This window comes from Eurosta solidaginis, chromosome 1 (genome assembly GCF_040869045.1).
Source record: "Eurosta solidaginis isolate ZX-2024a chromosome 1, ASM4086904v1, whole genome shotgun sequence".
In the NCBI taxonomy this organism is placed as follows: Eukaryota; Metazoa; Arthropoda; class Insecta; order Diptera; family Tephritidae; genus Eurosta; species Eurosta solidaginis.
In genome coordinates this window covers 37893643-37916239 of record NC_090319.1, presented here as the reverse complement: position 1 = coordinate 37916239, position 22597 = coordinate 37893643, and the positions used below count along the sequence as shown (strand labels likewise).

The following is a 22597-nucleotide window of genomic DNA, read 5'->3' as shown; positions in this document are numbered from 1 at the left end:
TAATCGTTTGTAACTCTGCAGGTAGTTTATTAAATAATTTACATGATATTGTGGTGTAGGAGTTACGAAAAAGAGTGGTCCGAAAGCTAGGCACGGTTATGTGAGAAGACGATTTGCTTCTTAGACCCTAGCGATTGTACATAGAGCTTTGTGTACACGCACCTCTATTAAAGAAAATTTTTAAAACTTTAAAATAATATAAGTGACGTAAGGGAGGATATTAAGTTTTCTGAAATGATCCATAGAGTGCGTTAGACGACCAGTGTTACAAATTCTTCGAATAAGACACTTCTGAAGGACTAACAGAGATCTAATCTTAGTGCTGTAGGCACCACCCCAACAACTGACCCCGTATTGCAATTTTGAGTGGATTAATCCATGATACACCAATGTCAGTAATCTGTTAGAGCATACTTTTCTTAAAGTATAGAAAGAACGTACGGCTGATAGCATATATTGCTTGACAGCAGAGATATGCGATGACCAACTTAGATTTTGATCTATTATAATAATGTGTATGTGAAATAATCTCTTCGCTCTTAGCTTCGCTGTTTGCATGTATGTGTGGTTGCTTACTTTGCTGTTGTTGTGCATTTATTTACTAGCAACATAGTCATGTATAGAACTGCTCATATTCGCCACAATGCAGTCACGTTTTATTTAAAAATTTTCGGAGTAGAAGTTCGGAACTATTTCCAATATTTGCACTTTATTACGAATTTTTTCGAAGTTAGTGTTCAAAATAAACTATGGTAAGTCACTCGTTGTGAGATCTTTATTGATAATTATTATTTCAATTCACAATAGTTTCGGAGGAACTCTCCCCCAGATCACAAACAAAAAAAAAACACCAAAAGATACACACTGTTTATAAGTTTATAATGAATATTTATTTAATTTATATATATCATATATGTATGTATGTATTTAATTACATTTTAACTGAATCATTTATGTATATATGTATGTGTGTAGGTATGTTAAAATATGTATACAACTAATAGGCATATACACAGACACAATTAATTATATATTAACTAAAGCATATAATATATTGTTAAAAGAGACGAAAGGAGCACTTTTTAGCAAAATTCGTTTGACATGAGATAAATAAGCTAAATAACGCAATTATATAATTATTAATAATATTTTTTTTTATGTTTGTCATTCAGTTTTTTGTTTTTTTCGTTAACTAAAATTAAACGCTTTTTAATTATATAACTAAATTAAACAATTACGTGTGGGTATGTACGCATAATTTAATGACGAATGGTTTACATATTTCTTTTTTTTATAAACAAATATAAATAAATTGATTACCTAAATTTTATGTATGTCAATATATAAAATATATAAATTCTCGTTTATTACGCTTTTAATGCAATTAATTTCGTACGTTAATTGATGTATGTATTTAATTACGCAATTAAAGGCACAAATACTCGTATCTATGCACTCTTTTTTTAATACATACATACATATAATAATGCTTTTTTATTCCCATAAATATTAATTTTTTCTTGTATATATGTATGTACGTATAAACCGTTACGCACCTTAATAAATTTACGTATCAAAAATGTTTTAATTTAAGAAACATTTCTTCGAAATGAAACTCGTACAATATTCGATTTGTTTTATTTACAAAAACATACAACGTTTCAAAAATGACTGCCTTCTTAAAAAAATATTTATTAATTTGGAAATTTAAATTTTCAATAAAATGACTAAAGGCAGTTGCATATTTATATGTATGTATATGAATGTACTATGTATGTATATTTTTTAATATTATTTTCTCTTTAGAAATACTTCGACTTAAATGTTAAATTTAAAATTTGTTTAACCTAAAAATGATCCACTTTCACTGAGACCGTGTGAGCAGCGGCATTGCTTGGCAAATCAATATTGTCCCATTCCGTATGTAAGTTCTTCTCACTATCTGTAGCTTTTAATGCTAATCCCAAAGATGCTGTACGTCCTGCACAATGTGGAATGTTAAGTGTTACCGGCACCAGAAATTCGAGTCCTTGTGGACCGCACATTACCAGAGGTGATAACATGGTTTCACCTGTAAAAATATGCATATATATATACATTAGGGTTGTTCGATTTGTATGGACGAAAGTTAACCAATATCGCGCCATCGATTTTTCGATAGGATTTGGGCTTAAGAAAAAAAGTTCCACTACGCATACACAAAAATAATTTTCGAGCCTGCGAAATTTCATTTTTTTTTTTTACTTTTTTCGACTTTGATTTTTAAGGTTTTTTTCATGATTCAATGTTCATATGTATATACCCTGTCCGACCCAAAAACTCCGCTAAAAAATATTTTTTTTTTTTCAAAAAACTGTTACCGCCAACGTTTTAAGCGGACATTTTTTGGTCGGACAGGGTATACATGATAATTGTACAATCAAATGAAAATTTTTTTAGTAGGTCATGAAAAAACCTTAACAATCAAAGTCGAAAAAAAGAAAATAAAAATGAAATTTCGCAGGCTCGAAAATTATTTTTTGGGTATGCGTAGTGGAACTTTTTTTCCTGAGCCCAAATCCTATCGAAATAAACCGACCCAGTCTAATATAAATATATTTAAATTTCATATAAAATTGTAAAAATCAGTTTGTTAAGAGGTGCAGATATATAAAAAGTTATAAAACGTTTAAAAATAAATATTTTTATAATGGTTGTCGAAGAAAATGACCAAAGTCAGTGCTGATCAAACTAACTATTATGAAAAGTGACCAAAATTAATCTCGAGCAAGGTGAGAAATTCTCAACTAAAGTACCAGTCGACCAAAGTGACTGTCGATGTCGGTCAAAGTGAGTGTCAATTCTCGAAAAAACCTTCTTACTCAGCTTAAGGGTAGTCTGTAGCTACTGTCGACCATGAGTTGCGACTGCAGACGGCTGTTTATGTTGGATGAAGCCTGTTGCTATATTAAACTCTTAAATTTCTTAGTGCTGTACATAGATTGTGCACTGTGCTTTGGACAAGCCAGAAAACAAATTTCAGACGAGAAGTCTTCTGATAACAAGCACAGCAAACGCTGTAGAGCCTTTGATACGTCCCACACCCTTCAGAGGGAAGTAGCGCTGCTCGAGCGGGTTATGTCCTCATGAAGGCAAAAACTAATATCACCGACACGCGATGAACGATGAACGGGGCAATGCAGGAGGACAACCGTTTCCAGCGACGCATACCAGAGTGTCCATAATCCATGCTGTAACATCCCCACATATATCGGAATAAGGCCCGAAATATGGTAATCTATAGTATCAGATTTCAGCATAAAGAGGAATTCCCCCTCACTGTCTCCAAATTGATTAGTGTCCGAGATGTGCGGAGTCAACGAGTATCAGCTGATAGAAAAAATGCCCAAAAGTTTTATTAGAAAAGCCGGCGGTGAACGGAGTATTACGTGCAAGTGTGCCTACATTGCGGAGGGAACGCTTTTTCTCAATGTTAGATGGCAAAACCGATACCCCAACCACCAACAACGGAATACACGCTACGAGAATGGCAATATGCGGGCTAATAAACAACAAGGTGCTGGGTAATGACAGTCCATCCGCTGAAATTTTTACAACACGGAGGGGAAAATTGGCAATATAGCAACCGCGACGAACAAAACGGACGATCCAAAAGTCTCTAATTATAGCTGTTCTGATTTATGGGTTGTTCTTGTTGGTGTATTAACAGTGCTTCGCCCCATTCAATGGACACGACCACACACAAATTGTCATCCAAGTCCTCTAACGGGAATCCAAAGAAACTGGCTGTTTCAACAGGGGCGGGTCACATGGAGATAGGTGTTAGAGGCGTAGGTTCCACATTACAATTGAAAAGATGGTTGGTGTCATGTGGGGACACATCGCATGCAGGACATATGTACTTTACGTATGTCGGGGTTGATTCTGGACAAGTAACAGTTTAACCTGTTACACAGCATCCAGAGCGAAGTTGGACCAGGGTGACTCGTATCTCCGTAGTGTGCTTTCTACTTCTGCAAGGGCGGGATATTGCACATTAATAACGGGGTTCACCGGGCGCGTCCTGTCAAAAGCGTTTACCGATTCTGTGTGGATTTGGCTTATGGTCTGCTTATGTTTGTCTGGATCAAACGGCTGTGTTGGCAGTTTAATCAGTAACCACTGATTTATGGGACGAAAGAATATACCAAAGATAAAAAAGATCTGTGTGATGACTACGGAAGCTTATTGATGAGCTGTATGAAATTCCCAAAGGCTTCGCTGGCTAGATCATGTTATGCGAAAGGACTATAATACTGCGGCCTTGAAAGTATTCCTAATTGGAGAGAGGAAAGCTCCACTGCGTTGAGAGAGATGGGTGAAGAAATACTTGTTCTACCTTGGTGCTCTCAATTGGAGCCAGTTATTGCGAACTGGGTAGGCTGTGGTGGGTACTTACGCAACGGCTAAAGTCGCCCAGGTAGTAAGGCATGAATAATTGATAATGAATTGGCTGAAAAGATTTCGAAAGAAATGGTAATTATTTTCTTATAATAATTTCGATATTTGACAGGAAAGTTTAGACGAAACTGAGCCAATAATTAATACCACGATTCCACCAAACTCCGTAATTGCCTGTTTTGAAAGATCGCTAAAATATGTTCGAAAATGTCGTAAGTGGAAAATGAAAGTTATAAGGAATTTAAGTTTGGTGGAAGTACACACTAGAGTTGTCACGAATATTCGGCAACTATTCGGTATTCGGCCTATTCGGCCAATTTTTTGCTATTCGGTATTCGGCCGAATAATACGTACTATTCGGACGAATACCGAATATCAAATCATGTAAAAAAGACACGTTATATTACTCAAAATTATGTATTTATTTCCAAATTACAACACTTTAGTATTTAAAATTCATCAGTGGTAAGTTATGATGGATAAAAACAAGCTTTTCAGCATTTTTGGGTAGCAAACGATTACGCTTTTCATCGCAAATGTTACCAGCCTCAGAAAATAACCTCTCACTATGCACGCTACTTCCAGGAGAAGAAAGATAAACTTTAGCAAATTTCGAAAGGTTTGGGTATTGTTTTTCGTTTACTAACCACCACTTGTAAGGATCGGCCTTCCGATCTAGGCGAATAAAAATCCAACTCGTTTGCGACAGCATTCTTCTCCACGTCCTCCTCATCATTAGCATTTCGCATATTATCTGTAGCGACTTCCTCAAAGCAGTTCCAGAAACTGTCGTGTATTTCAGTAGTCCTATCATTTTCATTCAAGTTTCCTTTCTTATGAACTGGAGAAGAATCGTCATCGGTACTACTAGATTCATCACAACTAAGATTCATCATAACTAACTCGCCCCGACAAGCATGTATTTCGTGCCGAATATTCGGCGGCCTAATATTCGGCGCTTCGGCCGACAGCGTTGCCGAATATTAGGTATTCGGTATTCGGCCAATTCACTATTCGTGGCATCTCTAGTACACACTAAGATTATGTGTTAAAATAAAATAATTAAAAAAAAATTTTAATTTAAACGGTTTTATTGACAACAATACCTACATGAAGTAATAATAACACTAAAAGCTAGAAAATAATTAGGTAGGTCCTAGGAAATAGTCATCACACTCCTCATCAATTTAGGGCGTTGATCAGACAATGAAATAAAAGCATTGGAAGCATCAAATTTCTATTGATGGTCATAAGTAAGACCAAATGAACCTTAATCAGGCTATGCTACGCCTCACATTTTTAGCAATTTCACGCGTCCAACGTTTTTATTTGATTGTCTGATCAACGCCATAGATTGATGAAGAGTGTGATAACTAGTACCTGGGACTAGTACCTAATTATTTTCTAGCTTTTAGTATTATTATTACTTCATGTAAGTATTCTTTCCAATAAAATCGTTTAACTTGAAAATTTGTTTCAAATTATTCAGGCCTGTTCTGAATTCCGATTCCGATTAATTTTTTCGGAATCGAAATGATTGGTGTTCTCAATTTCGATTCCGACCAAAAATTATCGGTTTGAAAAGTATTGCCTCTGAGCAGTCGGAATGAAAATTAATTGGCAGATTATACACAAATGTTGCGATATTTGTCTTTCAAATAATTTTTTTTTAATTCTTCATTTTATTTGGAAGAGTTGCGTGTATTTTTTTGTTTAAATTTGAGTTAAATTGGCATAATAAATCTTTCTTTAAAAACTTCTATCAGAAATCTATTAGGCAAAAAAATCGATGCTGATCGAAATGAAGTCGACCTCTTCTGAATTCCGATCCAGCGCATTTTTACGATTCGCACGCACAATAGCACGTCTTCATGCGTCTGCGCATCCAAAAGCCATATCTGCAGGCATTTTTTAATTAAAATAAAATTTTATGATACTTAAACCAAAACACATAAACAAAAACAGCTGATTAAACTTGTTACCGAATCGGAATGAAAACGATTCGAAATCGACTTCTAATCGATTTTTTACAATCGGAATTGAGAACACCAAATAGAAACCGAGTCGAAATCAATGTCGTTTTACTTTTCATTCCGAGTCGGAATTCAGAACAGGCCTGATTATTTTTTTTTCAAGTTTTTGCTATTATTTCTCAATCTATTTAGTTCATTTATTGACTCATTATTACAAGGACTCTTTCCTGAGAATTTGTTACAATCTAAGTCCTCAATACACAATCCTTCCAAAGACTTTACTGGACTCTGTGCCACGTATGCTTGTCCCTCCTCGAACTACAAAATATCTGTATGTTACTTCTACCGGACTGTATGTAATATTTGTTCCAAATATGAGCCAAATCGGACATCTTAGGCCGCTTTCTATTCATGTATGTATTATGTGTTTCAAATATGGACTAAATCGGACCACAAATACAATTTTTTTGAATATCTCGAGCCTTGCGCCATCTAGTGGCGATTTGTTTGATAGGTCTCTTTCTATTCTTGTATATATTATGTGTTCCAAATATGAGCCCAATCGAACCACAAATACGATTTTCTTTTAATATCTCGATCCTGGCGCCACCTAGCGGCGATTTTTTTCATAGCTCGCTTTCTATTCATGTATGTATTATGTGCTCCAAATATGAACCAAATCGGACCACAAATACGATTTTTTGAAATATTTCGATCCATGCGCCACCTGTGGGAGTTTTTTCCTTCTTATTATTGCATTGCCATCGGGTTCTGAACTATATTCCAAGTTTCAAGCTTGTAGCGTATCGGGGAGTTACTTAAATTTCAATTACAAAATTCGTGCACAACGCACGGTGGGGTATTTGATCAATCTAGCTGGCCAAAACTAAAACAGCAGTTATTTCTGTTAAAAGAAAAGTAGTTGTCTCACTTCAATGTTATGAAAGGAAATATTTGACAGTAAATTCACGGTGTTCCGCGTAGAATTACTATGGATCGAGCTCCCGCTTTCGGCGGGAACCGGGTCCATTTTTTGGCCTTATATGAGATATGTATGTCAATATGGGTATCGAACGAAAAGTATTTTACTCCGCATTTCTATTGGTACTTTTATGTAGGATTGCCACTTAGGGTTGCCACCTCACCTTTTTTATATTGCTTTGTATATCCACTACCATCTCGGAAACGGCTTAACCGATTTGAATCAAATTTGGTGCATCGATATAGTATTACATTTTAAGACTTTTCACCTAGGTGTTGGCACTGAGGATGTTTTCACAAGGTTGCCATCTTTTGCAAATAGCGGTATCAATCTCTTACAAAATTGATCACCACTCAAAAAATCGCGGGTATGCGCAGCCGTTTTTGTTATTAAACTTTGAAACAAACACAAGCTTATGTATTACCAAAAAATTACTGACATGATATGCCATGAAAAAAAAGATATTTCTTTTCGTTTGCAAAATTAAAAAATTTAAAACTGAAAAGTAGTAGCATTATAAGTAGAATAACTAAGTTAAAACATGCGGTATAAAAAATTTAACATATGACAAAAAAAAAATGTGTGTACATTTACCTGTCCCAAAAGAAAATGTAATTAGATTTGATTAAGGCTAAACAAGTGAACAAGTATTTAGGTTAGAAGGGTATATTGCTTTTTAATCCAAAAATACATCGAACTGCACACAATTTTTATACAATTTTCAATGTCCGCGGTTAGCTCCGTTGACGTTGCAGATGGGTTTTGGGGTATGTATACTATTCAGTGGACATCTAGGAACGCTAGGGAGTATATTAAAAAAAATTGGAATATTTTGAAAAATCGACTTTTGGCCAGCTAGATTGATCAAATACCCCACCGTGCAACGGCCGTGCTTGACTGTCAAGTCAAGCTAAATAAAACCGTTTAAAAACATGCATATCTTTGTTAGTCAAATATTTTTCAAAACACCAAAAACCTACATTTGTTAGTAGTACAAACAAAAACAAAGTGAAGCATGCAAAAGTAATATAGCTGCAATATTTATGATTATATAGGTATGTGAAGTGAATGGAATGCAAAATAAAGAAGCAATAGTTATATAAACAATTTAACAAAAGGTTGTGTCGCATACAAACAGTGATTTTTATACCCATATGTTGGCACGCAGTGACTGACAATTGTTATGGTGCAATTCCAACTGTGACAATTGTCAGTTGACTAGTGTAGTCACAAATCAGTATTGGGTTGTTAGTTAATTTTAAATTAATGTTTTTATTAACTATATAAAATTATACATTTAATTTAAGGCAACTAATTGTTGAAACAAACCATTTTCCATATCCAACGGTGGTCTGCCAACAGCCTCCCCCAAACGTGGATCACTAACTGTAAAGTAAATTTCCTGTCTAACGCCACTTGGTATAGCACCCGGTGGTATAATCAATGAAACATTCCAAACATTGTCCGCCAATGTGCCACCATTCGAATCAAACACGCCACGCGTCGTTTGTGTCTCACGTGGTATAGCTGGAAATGCGCTTGTGGCAGGCGGCACAGCTGTTGTCGGCACTGGACCAGCAATAGGAAGCGACATATTACTCGTATATGGTGTGCTACTCGCTTTAGGTGGTCCAACAGGCAGACTACCCTGTGATGTATATTGTGTTTCCAATGAGGTACGACTATCGGCTATAGCTGAGTTAGTTGGTGGTGGTCCTGTACGTTTGAGTATATTCGAAATATGAAAAGGGACGCGCGGCAAACGCGTTTTCATAGATTTTGAAGGTTTGGGCGATGCTAATGGTACAATTGGTGGACCTTCAACAATTAGCGGTGATGTCGGCATATTTAATGCTTCGAAAACTTCATCAGATAGTTCGCGTGATTCTTGCGTTAAAGGCTGTAATTTGATATCGTTAACATCAGACGCAGCAAAAGTGGCATCTCCATCAACTTTAGGCTGCTCGTCGCCTTCTAAATCATCATCGACATCTTCACATTGCACAAGTGGTGCTGCTTTTACTGTATTTTGCATTGTGATAACTGTATTTTCAATAACGGTATCTGAGGAATTTTGTAAATCCGAACGACTTAAAGTCGTCTCCTCACTCTGATTAATTTCGTTCACGACGCATTCAGTTTTTTCCTCCTTCTTCTCATCAGTCTCATTTTCTCGTGATTGTAAAATATTTTCCTCTTTCGTTTCATAGATCGGCTCTGGTCGATTAGCGGCAGCATCTTTTTGTTTACGTGACACATATGTGGGTTCAGCCATGCTATCCAATGCGTCACGTCGCGTTTGGTAAATTTGTTCTCTCAGTTGTGCGCGCGTCTTTAAAGCGCTCTCTTTAACTTCGCGTCTACTTTGGTATAATGGATCTCGTTCGGATTTATCATCCCTATCCGATTGGCTACTACTACCTTGTGAGTTGCATGCCTGTTCCATATTTTGTTTTCCTTTATTTATACGTTCCTGCATTTCTTTTTTACTTTGATACAAATGATTGCGATGTATTTCACGTTGTACTTCTCTACGCGTTTGATATATCGGCTCGACGATTTCTCCCGCAGCGGCAACGTCAAAGCGTCTACGCGTCATAACTTCTGAATTTGGTGCTCTCCGTTGCTGCACGTTGTGTGGCGCATACATCTCATAATTGCTACTTTGATACATTTCGTCGTCCTGAGCATATACTGAATGTGGCGCTGTTGTTAGCCTCTTGTTGTCCATGCGATCAGCTGTTGTTGTGCTGTGTCGTCTTATTATTTTACGTCCACCTCGATTCGCAGCTGCCATTGCCTCAGCTTGCCTACGTTCCAAATCAATAAAAGCTCTATTCGCATATAAATCTTCATAATTGCTGGCGTTATATTCGTCTCGTCTAGCGCCCTGCATACGTGGTACACTACCCATATAGCCGTATATATCTTCGGTTTCTAAATTTTGATATGTGCTATTTCCTAAACCTTTAATATGATATTGATCTTCTCCTCCTCCACCTCGGTGTTGCTGCATATAATACTGATCTCGCGGAGGATTGTAGTAACGACTTTCGAATCCTGCTGGATAGGTGGGATATTCATCAGGATAATAGGGCCTTTGCATGCCACGCTCTAACATTGAATGTTGGCGTTTAATTGATGATTTCGGTTTTCTTTCGGGTTCGACCATACTATTCATACGTCTCAGTGGACGTGTTGATTTTATAAACACATTTTTAATAGCTACTAATGGACTCTTTAATACTGACTTCTTTTTTACTTTATGTGGTGGCAATGGCGGTGGCATTAAGTTTTCTTCATAATACTGACGTGGTGGTGGCATTTGATAATATTCGGGACGCATTTGATAACTATAATACTCTGCGTTGGGATTTGTTAGCGGTTGTTGTGCTGGAGCTCTATGGCTATCATAGCGTGGTACTGGATGTGAACGCGCTTGACTTGGCGGCAGCGCGTGATGTCGCGATATCGCATAACGTTCATCGTATCTTTCGTCATATGGCTCCATTTCTCTAAAGATTTTATTAAGTGAATTTAAAATATATTTTTGAGTACAGGAAGTATGGGGAATCTAACCATTTTGATAAGTAAGATACAAAAAATGTAATAAAAAATATTTGTTTGCGAACAAAAAAGGATATTGGAAGAATTAGACTTGTTTTACTTTTACCTAATATTTTTACGAGGTCTTTTTAAAGTTGTATTTCTTTTGTTTTGTACCGAGGATGTAATGCATGTGTGACTTACGCACGCTGATAGGTTAGGTTAGGTTAAGAGGGCGTGCGTGAGTGTTACCCACACTTCCACCCGGAGACATTTTTGGCCATTGTGAGTTCCTCAGTAAGTACAGGGTGGCGGCAAATTCGTTTGCCCCATTATCTCCTAGTGGTCATCAACGAACCACTTGCTTTCCCTGATGAACCCAAGAAGAAGCGAGACGTCCACCTTCCCAACCTCTGTCAGGCTGTCAACGAAGCGTGAGCCCAGAAATCTGAGCCCTCATCGGCAGAGAAAGTGTTAGATCGACTCCTCTTCCTCCTCATCCTGACAGCTTCTGCAGAGGGAACTTGTTGGTATTTGCTATCGCACCAATGGCCTGTGATGACACCCGTAAATACCTACCCTCACCGCAGATTTGTTCAGATTGAGAAGGAAGCTGGTACCTTTCCTATCCAAGCATGCCCATAAGGACCTTGAGACTTCGTAGTCAACCCTATTGTCCCATAGCAAGTCCGTTGCCCTGTTCTCATATTCGTCGATTCTTCCTAGGAGATAACTCAGCGGCCGTCGGACGGAGCTGTCTACCTCACTTATGTGAAAGTCGGCACCTTTCCTAGCCATCTCATCCACGGGTTCATTTCCTTCAATTCCGCCGCGCCCAGGGACCCACGCTGCTAACTATGCTTCTGTACAAGATGGAATGCTGTAGGGATTCAAGTGGTTTTTAAAATATATAGTGACCTAGAGTGTTCGACGTGGTTATTTCAAATCGTTTCCGAAATAGTTGGGCTAGCAACTTAATGTTGCCAGTTTCCAGAACATACCGGACTCATCGCCGGCAAAGGACTATCAACATCGCTAATACTCCTCAAAACCTAGTGTTAGGTTTATATACAACAAAGATTTCTATAACCACTGCTATGCGGTCTTGTGGTGGATGAGCTCCTCTAGTTACTACCGAGTCTGCTGCCAGTCCATCTCGGTTGATTGTAGGACGGAAACTGAGTTCCTTACAGAAGGATGAGGTGGGATTGTATAGTAGGTTCGAAGTAGTCATTTAAAAACGTACCATGATATTCGGGCTAGTACCAGTGCTAGTTCCTCAGCGCACCAGATTTATATGCGACAAAGGACCATCAACATATCCTCAAAACATTCATGTAGTATCTTTGTCGCAACTATAAGGCCTCCTTTCGCCGAATAGAATAATTCTGTGGTAATTAGGCTAATTGTCCAACATTGAGTAATGATGCACATAAAAACCGTAGTAAAATATCTCCGGGTAAGTTTCAACTGCAACCTGTTATAGGGATGTAGAAGTCAGAGGCTGAGATGAATATTCACAATGATAGTACCACGTTATGTGGAGTAGTAGCACAGGCAGCAAGACTTACACTATCGGCAGTGAGGCTTTCACTCATCAATTATAACGATAAGTACATATATGCTTCAGTTACAAGAGGTGACTGGTTTTGCAAGAGGTAGAGTGATATATTACCACGAAACTTTGAACTATGAGAGTCAGGCTACTGCAAAATCAAATGTCCGATGCACAGACTGGTCATACCTGATGGAGTCTCGGTCAGTTTTGTGAAATGATATGATAAAACTGCCTAGCACAGTGCGGTGCTATCACCCGGTATGGCAGATCAGTCAGGCAGTTTTCCATAAAATCTTTCAAAATAAACTCAATATCCTGACGGTGTCGCCTTACACTTTACGGACAGGTACAAAATGGACTGCGTTGTTGGTGCTGGGGTCTTCTCTCTCGCACTCTCAAACCGTCCTCCAAGCTTAGCTAGTATCTTCCAAGCAGATCTAATAGGAATATAGAAGACCTTTTGCTTTCTGTTGGAGAACTCTGTAACCGGTCGAGAAATATGTATATTCTCAGACAAACGAGAAGTGCTCAAGGCTTTGGATTGAGCATTTACGACCTCCAAGGCCCATTACACACACATGGGAACCAAATCACAGGAATATGGATGGCAATGAAAAAGCAAATGAATGAATTACTGAGGCAATCTCTCAAGAAAACCGCTATTCAAAATTCTAACTCTACGGACTCATGTAGGACCACCGAAAAATTTTGAAATTCCCAAATTTCGGTATTGAAAAAATCTTCAGCATTTGATGCTTTGTGCTGTTGGTTTTGTTTTTGTGTTTTAGTCGATTTTTGACAGCTCATCCTCTTTACTTGGCAGCAGGGTTTGAAAATGCTGAACTAATTTTCAGTATTACAAAATTGCTTGAATTTAAATTTGGAAAATATTTCAGCAACAGAAAAAAGCAAAGCAAAAAAAATTTTTTTTTTCATTTTACTTCAGATGTAACTTGAATGGATGCGAGCTGTCGTCGTCAGCAAAAAAAAATTGAATATTTTACCAAGGCGAATTCAGTACAGGTGGTGTTATCCCATCAGCTGATTGCTTCTTCCTGATAATTTTCCATACAGCGCCTTGTACTACAACATGTCAGTTAATCGAAATCAATGAAAATTTTCTTTTGACTTGACATTCTTCCGCACGGCGAATTGGTTGAATTCGCTTTGCCACCACCTAGTATAGATTCGCCTTGATATTTTACTGTGCTTTGAAGCTATAAGTATTTCATGACCAACTATTTTTAAGTAAAAATTTTTCAGTTTTTAACGGCCGAAATTCTGGTTTCGAATTACTTGCTGAAAATAAGTAAAAGTAAATTTTTTTTTTTACTATTTCAGTAGAAATATTTGATTTTCAAAGGGACATACAAATTGTACGATGTATTGATCGTAATAGCCTTCATCTACGGGTAGGTATTTCTTGTTTTTATGTTGTTTTAACACCCGACACACATATATACGCATGCTTCTACTGAAAAAAAGACAAATACGTACGTACAAAATCTGCACCTCCACCGGTAGCTTGGTATATGTACTGGAGTCATTCGGGGCTTTTTCTGGGACCAAAGCATGGCATTTCAATGTAGCATGGCTCAATTTCTCGCGGATCGTTCAAAATTTGTCATCCAATGGGTAGCTCCTTGTGGAGAGACTGTCCTTCATTCGGTCCTAGAGCCTAGCACTACCGCGTCTACCGAAGAAATACATATTTATAAAACGGGCACATATCTGTCACATGCAAAACGCGTTGATTTAGGCTAACCCCTAATACTTGTTGTCGACGCAAATTCTTTAAAACATGTATGGCTCCTTTCTGTTTACAACCAAGAGCGATTCATGCCGCGTTTCAGCGCACCTCCGTTCCTTTCTCATCTATTAGCACCAAAGCTGGTCTGATAGTCAGACAAAATTCTCGTTTGTTGCTAGTGCTAAAAGGAGCGTGAAGTTAAGAGATACAATCTCACAAGCTCGAAATGCCCGACCACCAACATTTCCGGCACAAACATTCATGTGAGACAAGATCATAAGATGACTCACCGTGTGCACCGTATGTGAACGATAAAGAAACTCCCCGAAGCCTTTGGGGAGTGATATCGATGTTGATGCCGGACATAGATCCGGTACGTTCCGCTAACAAAGCACTATTAAGGTACAAGCCCGACCATCTCGGAACGATTAATATGACCACATTAGGCCATTCCGTCCTCCCCATACCATGGTTCCATGAGGAACTTGTGGTCGCCAGAGCTTCGCCTGTTAAATATGTGTATGATACACTCATATTTGTAACAGAATTACCTACTACACCGAATGAACTGGGTTATAGTAAAATACGTAATTTAAGTCATCATTACGAGGATATTCCCTTTAATTTTTAAGATTGCAGCTCTTCGTAAGTTACAGAGATATCTTATATGTATATGTTTGTATTTTTATAAAGAAAGGGGACGTAGTTGTCTGCCGATTGTATTTTTTTTGTTTTTTTGAGCACTTCCTCCTTGAATAGGAATATCTGAAGATATTGCTCCCGACTTGAAGGCAATAGCTCAATTAGGTATTTAAATATCGAAAAGTCAATTTAGAGGATATATTTGATATACATATAAAAACTCTGCGTGGCTATATACCGATTACGGCCACTTCTTGTAGGAACCTTACTCGTGTTCGAAAGTAGCGGCATGACAAATTTCATTACAAAAATTAGCAACAAACGAGAATTTTGTTTGGCTATCAGACCAGCTTTGGTGTTAATAGCTGCTAAAGAAACGGAGGTGCGCTTAAACGCAGTATGAATCGCTCTTGGTTGTGAACATAAAGGAGCCATACATGTTTTAAAGAAATCGCGTCGACAACAAGTATTACGGGTTAGCCTAAAACATCGCGTTTCGCATGTGACATATATGTGCCCGTTTTATAAATATGTATTTCTTCGGTAGACGCGGCAGTGCTAGGCTTTAGGACCAAATGAAGGACAGTCTCTCCACAAGGAGCTACCCATTGGATGACAAATTTTGAACGATCCGCGAAAAATTGAGCCATGCTACATTGAAATGCATGCTTGGTCCGGAAAAAGCCCCGAATGACTTCAGTACATATACCAAGCTACCGGTGGAGGTGCAGATTTTGTACGTACATATTTGTCTTTTTTTTCAGTAGAAGCATGCGTATATATGTGTGTCGGGTGTTAAAACAACATAAAAACAAGAAATACCTACCCGTAGATGAAGGCTATTACGATCAATACATCGTACAATTTGTATGTCCCTTTGAAAATCAAATATTTCTACTGAAAAAAATTTACTTTTACTTATTTTCAGCAAGTAATTCGAAACCAGAATTTCGGGTGTTAAAAACTGAAAAATGTTTACTTAAAAATAGTTGGTCATGAAATACTTATAGCTTCAAAGCACAGTAAAATATTCAAGTTTTTTTTCTGCTGACGACGACAGCTCGCATCCATTCAAGTTAAGTCTGAAGTAAAATGAAAAAAAATATATGTTTGCTTTGCTTTTTTCTGTTGATGAAATATGTTTCAAATACAAATGTAAGCTGTATACAAAAATTCTAAACCGACAAAAACTCATTGCTGGTAAAGCCAAAAATTTGTAAATTTTACTATTTTTCAGTAAGCAATTCAAACCCTGCTTGGCAGCGCTTATACGCATATGCACTCGGGTGTCCGATATTTATCAACTTTTTTCCACTTGGCAACCCATACAAATTTACTTTAAGTCTGACAACAAATTATAAAGGCCATAAAATAATTATATTTGTTTTAAGCCACGCTGGAAAACCCATATATTTTTCAACTACCAAATTTTTCCTAGAAAATTTCAAATTATAGAAATAGGCCACACAGACTCATCAGAAATTAAACACTGGACCAAAGTAAATAAATATTTTTAAAGTCAAACCTGGAATGATGTATATTGGAACGATTTACCGTCATCCTTAGTCAAATTTGGTTTCGAGACTTCATTAGTTTTACATTTTTAAATGTTTTCTTAACTGGCTGCTCATGTTTTTTCTATTAACTAGATTTTATAAACTAATACTAGTTAGTAGTCCGATTTTCTATAGACACATTTAAAAGAAAAGTTGGTTTGAAACACAAATTGGCAATTCAGAGCGTTTCAATTTATTTACCGCGAGCGAATACCAAACCTTTCTTCCATTCTCTAGCCATTCGTGACATCAATTCTCCCTGTCAGCTTTATTTGGCATGCAGGTATGGCAATGGATGAATATAAAGATTTTTTATTTAAAGGAATTCACAATAGGCTTCGATAAAAATCTTTACGGAAAATTATAAATTTACTTCTATCAAAATATATTCACAAAAACACCAGAAAACAATTTCGCGCTAATCCAAAATTGGAGCCCGTTCCAAAGTTTTTCCGCGCAGAAAATTTTTCTGTGTAAGTGTGGATGCATATCGATACATTTAACAAAATTTTCGAACTAGTAATTAGTTTCTTAATTTGTTTTGAATTATAAACTAAACTTTTAGGGGTGAAGGGGAAAAAAGTTTGTAAATAACAAGTACCCTATTATGTTTACATATGAGTTGAGTGCTGTCAACTTTCATAGAACTGAACCAGCTATGGAATGGCAACATACAATCATGGATCGAAAACTATTTTCACCAAGGAGATCAAAATTTGGCTATCCAACTATTTAAAAAATGTTAATATATTGTGGCAAATTTTAACATCACTAAGGTGTTATTAAATAAATGCACAACAACACAACAACTTTAAAGCAAGCTACATATATAGCAGGTGACGAAGAGATTACTCACGCACACACATGTAGTCATGAGCAGAAATAGTTACTCACCCATACACACGCATATGGCTATAAGAGAAACATAAACTACAAATAGGTACACATGTATATAGCTAATAACCAAGCAAGGGATACAATTGTTCTGGAATACAGTTTCGCGAAATGACTAGACCTTAGGAGAAATGGATGAACGAGACAGCTGAGAGAATAAAAGCAGCGCAAGCTGAGGAATCAGGAATCAGTTTTGATTTATGCACGCTATTGGTTGTGAAGTACCCTCAAAGTAGTCTAATAAAGATCATGTTGCATTATTGAATATTGGAGTTATTTATTCAACAGTTTAGCGATTCGAACGTTAGCAGAAGGTTTGGAATAAGCGGAATCCCCTAAATTCGTTACAATATTATGAATCTAGTGAGTACGCGTTGTTCTCAGTTCACATATTTCATTAATCCGATACACCATTTCGCAACTATTGTGATTTAAGAAACGGCATTCGATCACGGATCGTATGTTACGATTCGGCCCCAGGTCGTTCCAATGAGATTTAATCTTGATCCAGAGCTGAATAACTTATAGGAACGCACTATATACTTAGCTAATTTCAAGCTGTGAGTACGCGTACACTTTCACTTAAGTAAAAATCATTAAACAGAAAATGTATTCAAAACAAATTTTCTGTATTTATATTATTGAAAATAAAATTTTGAACTCTTTATTTTGCAAATACCAATTAGAAATATTTTTATTTTATTTTACTACTAACTTTCACCCAAGAGTTATTTAAATACATAGACATAAAAGGCACAGTAAGAAAAAGCACAAAATTGATGGACTTGAAAATGTTATATAATGTAAAGGTTAGTTTTGTACCATGTTTGTATGTATGTATAATATTAAAATAATTTTTTTTTTTTTTATATGACGAAGAAGAAAAAAAAATAAAACATTATGAGGTATTTAATAAATAAATGCCACTTAACCCACAACCGCATTTCATAAACTATTTAAAAAAAATTTTATTTGAGTCAGTATAGAAAAGTGAGTTCATTCAGAAAGATTACTAAATATCTAATAAGCTATGAGATTTAATATTTTTAAGAAGAGATGAAATAAGCTTTAGCATTCATTCAAATTCTTGTTTGAAATTTGTTACCCCGAAAAATGTTTTATTTTCGTTTCTCATTTTTTTTGTTTTTCATTGGGTTTTGCAAAATAAAGCAGTTATTAATTGGTTAATTTTTTCTTATATGAATTGTTTTATATTGTATTTAGTAATTTATTAACTAAGTACATATTTTTAAAAATTTGACATTTTTTGGTATAACAGATCGAAAAAAAAACCTTTTTTGTTCACAAACAAAAATAAAAACATTTTTCGTTAACACAAAACCTCGCAGTTGAGGTAAAACAATAAAAAAAAATTTATTAAAATTTTTAAGTATGAATGTAATTGGGGTAACACTGGAGTGTAGGTATGAACATCAATTTATGGGAGGATTAACTACTTGAAATTTAACAAAAATAATTGTTATTTTACTTTTATGTATAAAATAAATACTTTTTTTGCTTACCTCATGTTGTGATGGTGCCCTGCTGTACCAATTTGTGGTTTGCGATATAATTCGAATGCTGAGCCGCGTTGTTCTCGGCTACCGGCCAGATCAAGTGGGTTACGTTCAGGTGTATGTGGTGGGATGTTACCTTTGGGTGCGTAAAAATTGCATAAATATTTTGTGCTATAAAATCGTGGAAGCTCAAGGAGGAGAAGAAAGTGAAGAAGGTCTCAAGCATGTAAACTATTGCTGGGGTGTACGTGGCGTCTATCGCCCTCTCTCTCTCTCATTAAGTATATACAACGATTGTAAAGCCTATCCTACACTATGGAGTCCTTGTTTGCTGAACAAGCGCACACAGAAGAGAACCTTTCTCAAAAAATTAGAATTATGGTATGCATGTTATCACTGCTTAGCATTACGGGAGCTCTGCAAACAACAACGACGGCTGCGCTGTATGCCATTCTGCACATTCCACCTGCAGACGTGGTGGCGAAGAACACAGCGTTAACGACTTTGCAACGAAACTCAATGTCTCGTGGCAGCTTAAGCGCAGATCATACGACCATAGTAGTATAAAAAAAAATAAAAATAAATGTAAGGCGCGATAACCTCCGAAGAGATCTAAGGCCGAGCTTCTCTTCCAATTTGCGTCGTGCTCTTCTTGATTTTCACTACAAATTGACCGAGCGGGACCTACATATTTTATGCCGACTCCGAACGGCATCTGCAAGGCAGATGAGTTTTCACTGAGAGCTTTTCATGGCAGAAATATACTCGGAGCGCTTGCCAAACACTGCCGAGGGGCGACACCGCTTAGAAAAAATTTCTTCTAATTGAAAAACCTTATTTCTAAAATTTTGATGTTGCTTTGCCCGGGGTGCGAACCCATGGCATACGGTGTGGCACGCGGAGCACGCTACCATCACACCACGGTGGCCGCTAGTAGTATAGCGTCGACAAATACTGAACGAACAGAGGAAGTGGCATAGGTCCTAGGAAGCTGCTAGTATTTTCAAAGAGAGCGGAGTTATTTTATAACATAAGTCCTGAGTTCCGATATGGTTTTTCAGTTTGATATTTGAACGAACTCCTGATAACACTACAGACTCATTCAATCTATGTGAGGTCCGTCCAATTCAACATAGCCTCACCTGTGATATAAAATATGAATATTGTTATAGCGAGCGCCAACAGATTTGAACTCAAGAATATTACATTGAAAGTGCGAAACTTAGAATCAACAGCAGGAAGTAAGTTTATAAAATATTAGGCATAATCATAATCTCAAAATTTAGGTCTTGTGACCCTGATAGAATCAGTATTTTCTCTTTCCGTAAGGTGAGGCTAGGCTAGTTTGCAAGGACGTGCCTGGGAAACTTGCACACTTCCTGCCGTAGATATTGTTGTTCTTTGTAAATGCCGTGTGGGAGCACATTTATCTAACCAGGTATTTCCTTATTCATCTTCAATAAACCACTTGCTTTCCATGAACTGAAGCAGAACGAAAGATCCTCCTTCCTTCTGTGTCGCCTTTTTTGCAGTTCTGGACATCGGTACCTGTAGGGACTACCACTGCAGATTTTTTAAGTTTAAGCAGGAAACTCGTTTTGTTTCGAGCGGCTGCTGGGGTTCCACTCTGTATCGCGTTGAGAAAGGAAATACGATTGGGCAGCTGTAGAATCAAAAAGGCGAAAAAGTTTTTTTTCGTTTAGTTTAGGTTAGTTGAAGTGTAAACGACTAGGATATGAATCGGATATGCTACTGTACCAGTATCTTTGGTGTTAGCCTGACTACAGCGGAAACAATTTTTTTGACCTCGTCGAGCATATTTGTTCTCCAAAAGATATTTCGAGTTGTTAGTAGATCAGACACCGACCAGCGAGGACATTCAACATGGCTGATCCATAGTTTTTTGAGCTCTCTTACAGTGTAGTCTTAAGTGATAACTTAAAAGTGGCCACAAAGAGTTGTACATCGAGTTTTTATACGGTTTAGAATCAGTTTTCATCTGGTCTTTTCATAAGCAAACTCGCTATCTTCGGTGATGCTACGCCCAGAAAATCGGCCTAGTAGGAAACTTTAACTTGCTCTAATAACGTCTGCCAGATGAAAGAACTTTAAGAACTTTTTATCGTTTCACATTTCATTCCAATACCATGAAGCCAATGTAGACTATTCATGGAAATTGCATTGTGAGTTGCTTTTTCTTCTTGTAGCGATAAGGAGACTCTCCGAAGATTTTGGGGAGTTTTATCGTTGTTCATGGTGCTTTGCCGGATATTTACCTTGCAAGTTTCGGAAAATTGCTTCATTAAGGCCTAATCATCGCGGCAAGGATTTTATATGACCAAGTTGAACCTTCGAGATCATCCTGCCGTTAGAAACTTGGGGTCGCCAGAGCCTTGCATGCTAAATAAACAGGATACATCATGGTTAGGTGAGGATGACAACGCGCATGACAAGCACTTGAACCCCAGATGCTCATGCAGATGAAGATAGAAGTTGGTGCTTTGACTTTGGGAAAAGTCCTTATCATTGAGCTCTAATTTAACTAGGGTTGCGGCAACGTTTGGAGTGCTTCGCTGATCCGAAGGCAAATTTTTTTTTGCTGCTCATAGTAAGAGGGAGTATTTGTCCAGAAAAATGCGACATATTCAAAAGAAGAACTCGACACGGTACAATAAGGCATCGCCTCTTATGAATTTAATGCAATACCTAATGTGTAAAGTCATCGGTGAAGCGCTGGCGCATATGTAGTCTCTGTTTCATGAATTGCAAACACTGGTCCCCTAGAAGATTTGTCGACGTATAGTTCCTCCTATGGACGCTTCCTTTTGTGCAATCATTTCGGAATTTTAAAGAAACGTGAGCAAAACAGATCAACCTTTACTGTTCTACGTTGCCATGAGAGTCCTTTGCGGATTATGGTATAAAATTTCACTTTTATTATATAAAATCTCAAAAGATCTCGCTATGTGTGAAGAAGCATATTATTGCTTACAGTGGTGTAGACTAACACAGCTTGGTGGGATTAATAGCTCATTCAAACCAAGGGAATTAGTGAGCACTAGTTTTGTTTATCTTTACATGCATACCTAAAGGCGCTGTTATACCACGATGTGGTGCTATATAAGGTCCAGTACCACTTCCGCCATTATAATGATGATTTCCTACATATCCATTAACTGGTGGTGGCGGGTATTGTGGTTGTTGTATATAATTGCTATTACTGCCATATGTTGCATGCATATTGTTGTTATTGTTGCCATGACGTGGCGAGCCAGGTGTCTGCTGTGAATAATGTTGATGGGAGGCAGCCATAGGCGGATAAAAGAATCCATTTGGTGAGCGTGGTGAACTGGAATCCTGCAAATGAAAAATAGTTTGTTAATTCAATATTTTCTGATAAATTAAATACTTTAACGAGGGCTTTCAAGATGGAAGCAGTCTGAAATTGGGATGAGATACCGGTGATGAAATGTTGAAACTTCTTTGCTAAGCAAATAACTTCTTGCAAACCTACGAAAATTTTCCTGCAGGTACACCTTAGAATAGTTTAACACTTTAGCGACCATCCCAATTAATTCATGAATTTTTTTTGCTTCGAAATTATTGAAAATTTTCAACGGATACTTTTTTGATCATTTTTAACCCTCCAACGATCACTAAAATTACTGTAGTTTCTTCAAAGCTGCTGACAATTTTCTGTTGGATATTGTTTGTATAATTTTAACCCTCTACCAATGAC

The 22597-nt window shown here is 37.1% G+C and overlaps 1 protein-coding gene across 8 annotated transcripts in view; it reads right to left on the bottom strand.

The window, feature by feature from the left end:
- Positions 1-960: 960 nt before the first annotated feature.
- Positions 961-22597, bottom strand: part of pyd (polychaetoid) — a 174418-nt gene continuing 152781 nt past the window's right edge. For 3 of the 8 annotated variants that reach the window (XM_067786932.1, XM_067786951.1, XM_067786943.1), the window contains 4 exons: positions 21945-22215; positions 18865-18994; positions 8725-10910; positions 962-2071 (listed from right to left, as the gene is read on the bottom strand). In XM_067786932.1, coding sequence (XP_067643033.1) covers positions 1848-2071; positions 8725-10910; positions 18865-18994; positions 21945-22215 — 2811 coding nt within the window. In that variant the 3' untranslated portion in view covers positions 962-1847. Of the gene's footprint in view, positions 2072-8724; positions 10911-18864; positions 18995-21944; positions 22216-22597 lie in introns of all 8 variants that reach the window. The other 5 variants (XM_067786921.1, XM_067786965.1, XM_067786975.1 and 2 more) reach the window with 3 other exon arrangements.